Source organism: Octopus bimaculoides, chromosome 2 (genome assembly GCF_001194135.2).
Source record: "Octopus bimaculoides isolate UCB-OBI-ISO-001 chromosome 2, ASM119413v2, whole genome shotgun sequence".
Classification (NCBI taxonomy): domain Eukaryota; kingdom Metazoa; phylum Mollusca; class Cephalopoda; order Octopoda; family Octopodidae; genus Octopus; species Octopus bimaculoides.
In genome coordinates, this window is record NC_068982.1 from 38,995,470 (window position 1) to 38,999,064 (window position 3,595).

Below are 3,595 nucleotides of genomic sequence, written 5' to 3' on the forward strand. Positions count from 1 at the left end.
ATATATATATATATATATATATATATATATATATATATGTATGCATGTATGTATGTGTGTGTATGTGTGTGTGTGTGTATGATATATATATATATATGTGTGTGTGTGTGTGTGTGTGTATGATATATATATATATATATATGTGTGTGTGTGTGTGTGTGTGTGATATTGATAATGCTGCCATTATTGAGCGATTCTAACAAGATTTTAATTTTCTTCTAATTGCGCGGAACTTTTACTCAGCAGCAGATAGATTTTACGATATCTGTATATTGGTTTAGCAAGCAATTTCGATTCGTTTCGGAAGTGAGGCGAGTATACGACACTGATGAATAGAAAACCCACAAAAAATCGATACATACCTTTTTGTATACTTCCGGACCGATTACGTTTCGCCTAGGTTTGAAGTATACTGTGTTATTTTTTTTAACACAATATGTCTTTAAAGAGACCTTTCCTGGACGAAATACCGCAGCTTAAAAGCCATTAACAACACACATTAAGTATGTGATACTGGTAAAGTTCTATATATAGTAGAAATTGAACGTACAAGTAAATGTACGACTGTTGCTATTATGTTTAGAGCTCCTAATAGATTTTCATAATCCGGTTTGCTTTCTGAATAGTTAACTTCTGTACTGAGTAGTATAACTAGTTATGAGCTACAAAGCAAATGCAGGAAAATAAGGATAAATCTAAGTTAACACACGCACACACACGCACACACACACACACACACACACACACACACACACACATACACACACACGTGTGTGCGCGCGCGGGCGTGTGTGTATGTGTGTGTGTGCGTCTGTGTGTGTGTGTTAACTTAAAATTATCCTTATTTTCCTACATTTGCTCTGTAGCTCGTAGCTAGTAATACTACTCAGTGCAGAAATTAAGTAACAACTATCCGTATTATGAAGATCTATTAGGAACTCAAAACATAACAGCGACAGTCGTACATCTACTTGTATGTTCAATTTCTACAATATATATATATAAACATTACCAATATCATATACTTAATGTATGTGTGTTGCTAAAATCATCCTTACCACACGCGTGCGCGCGTGTATGTATGTGTATACTCATACAATATATATACAATATGTATATTATATATATTTATATACAATATCTATTTATTAAATCTTGATACTTTTCTTACCAGGCATTTTCACAGGAAAAAAAAAATATTTATCAAGTTCTTGATCCCGATCAGCTCTATTTAATCGATTACCACAAAACGTTGAGCCACTACGATGCTCAAGACATTAATAACTTATACAACTGTCGCAGTAGGTATACCTATAATGTATTTCAACATGTATTTTATTACGTGTTATGTATTTCATCGTGAATAATAAGACATGCCTTTCTTTTCTCAACTTCTAACTTACTATATGACAGTTTCTATGTAGTACTGCTCCTGCATGTGGGACGTTGCTGCAGTTGTGCACACTGACTTATCAGACTATATCCAGAGAAACAGTAGCCAACTGATTGGCATGGAGTTGTTCATCAATGCAGGCTAACCCCTGGCCAAAACCTCTACCCTCTCTACCTTTTGTACTACGACTATAAGATTCTTTTCTCTTCGCAGCCAATTCTCGAGCAAACTTAAATCAGGTTCCCTCATCTATCCTCTTCTTATCAACCATATTGAGTGCAACTCCAGGTCCCGAACTCACAAAAACACTCCCAGTCATTTCTTCCACCTTAGGCAGTCATCAACTTGTAACGGTTTAAGCGGAATGTTAACCACATCAGCTTTGCTGGTCTCAGAGGATTTGTGGAAATTAGTGAAATGTATTCTAGACTAAACTATCTATCTATCTATCTATCTATCTATCTATCTATCTATCTATCTATCTATCTGTCTGTCTGTCTGTCTGTCTGTCCGTCTGTCCGTCTGTGTGTGTGTGTGTGTGTCTGTCACTGTAAATATGCGCCAAGACGTAGAAATACTCAGTTTGGTGTCCTTGGGCGCAGTAAATCCACTGGGAATGCAGGATCTCTGGTCTTTCTCAAGACATTCCTCTATAAGAAGGCAACTCGTATATGAAAAGAGGCTACTCTGCTGAGCCGGATATCTTGCACTTTGCTTGTCTCTGTGCTTCCTGGGACTGCTGGTCATAGCCGTTGTGTTGTTTAGCAAGCCACACTCGACTAAAAGCCCTCGCACGGGCATTGCTGACACATGTCAGCGATGGTCATGCTCGTTTGACGAGTGGACAGCCATCATGTTTGCAAGTGTATAGAATTTCGAATGTGTGAATGAATCAATCCATCGATCACTCTATATATCTTTTTGAATATCTCAATAACGTTGAAAGTAAGCTGCATCTGGGTCATTACCTCTTAGAGGCAGGTGACGTACATGACTTAAATAATCTGATCAGATTTAAGTTACTGTCAACTTTTTATCTGATGAGTCATCAAGTTACAAAACATATCATTCTTATGATTAAAACAGGCTTTGAATGAGATAAGATATATTCGATTGGTGAATTCATGCGACCCTTAATGCACTGAATTCAAATTTTGCTGTTGAAGGCTTTATCTTTCATTCCTCTGGCGTTGAAGAAACAAAGGACAAGTATTTGATTAAACCATTTACATTGTTTACAACATTTGTGGGTCGGAGGGAGGAGGATATCTTCCAATAGGAGACCTGATCCGATTGTTTGCTACAGAATGGACTCTGTTGAAGGTATCCAAGGCGCTTGATGGTGTTGTTAAAGCGGAGACCAGATTAACTCTATCACCCAAGTAAGGCATGGTGGAATTTTATCTGAAACCGCAACGGGCCGGAACAGGTACCACAAGGCATTTCTTCTCGTATTCTAACTTTTAAGAGAATTCCACTACCTTAGATTGGTAGTTATAGATCCTAGAATGAGAAAAAACAAGTTATTCTGGATGGGGTTTGAAATTAGTTCACAAAGTACAGGAAACTTATCTCAAGATGGTTTCAATTTTCTGTCAGTTCGAAGCCTGACATTAATCATATTGGTAATTATCGATAATTGATCTGCCTTATGATGACACACGCACACTTACATACACATACGCATAAAAAAACACGAGCACAAACTCAACATAAACACCGAATACACACACTATACACACATGCACGCAAACATACACACGCACACATACATACACATACATACACAGACACACTCATATACACACACACATATATATTTTTAATCTATTGTATTTTACAGGACAGCAGTGTCGTTATTTTAGACATAAATGTCGCAATGATGGGTTTGTTGTGATGATCGATGGTATTTGCCAATGCTTCTGTCCCACCGGCTTAGACCCTGCTACTTACTGCACGAAAATATACAGACCAGGTTTGTTGAAATATATTTCAATATTATGTACCTGTTGTCAGAAAACACCTTGTTATTACTATGTTTCATTTGAAAATTTTAATAAAAGTTATTTTCACCATGGTATACACAATATATACAATGCAATAAACCATGTGATTAGCCAAGATGGTACTACGTGTTTGGATGTATACTTTTGTACGCGGCGGTATATATATATATATATATATATATATATATATATATAT

General features: G+C 36.6%; 1 protein-coding gene across 8 annotated transcripts in view; it reads left to right on the forward strand.

Annotated features, from left to right (window-relative positions):
* Positions 1-3,595, forward strand: part of LOC128250767 (uncharacterized) — an 88,364-nt gene that overhangs the window by 21,083 nt on the left and 63,686 nt on the right. For all 8 annotated transcript variants that reach the window (XM_052976631.1, XM_052976644.1, XM_052976617.1 and 5 more), the window contains 2 exons: positions 1,175-1,301; positions 3,237-3,368. In XM_052976631.1, the coding sequence (XP_052832591.1) occupies positions 1,175-1,301; positions 3,237-3,368 (259 nt within the window). The remainder of the gene's footprint in view (positions 1-1,174; positions 1,302-3,236; positions 3,369-3,595) is intronic.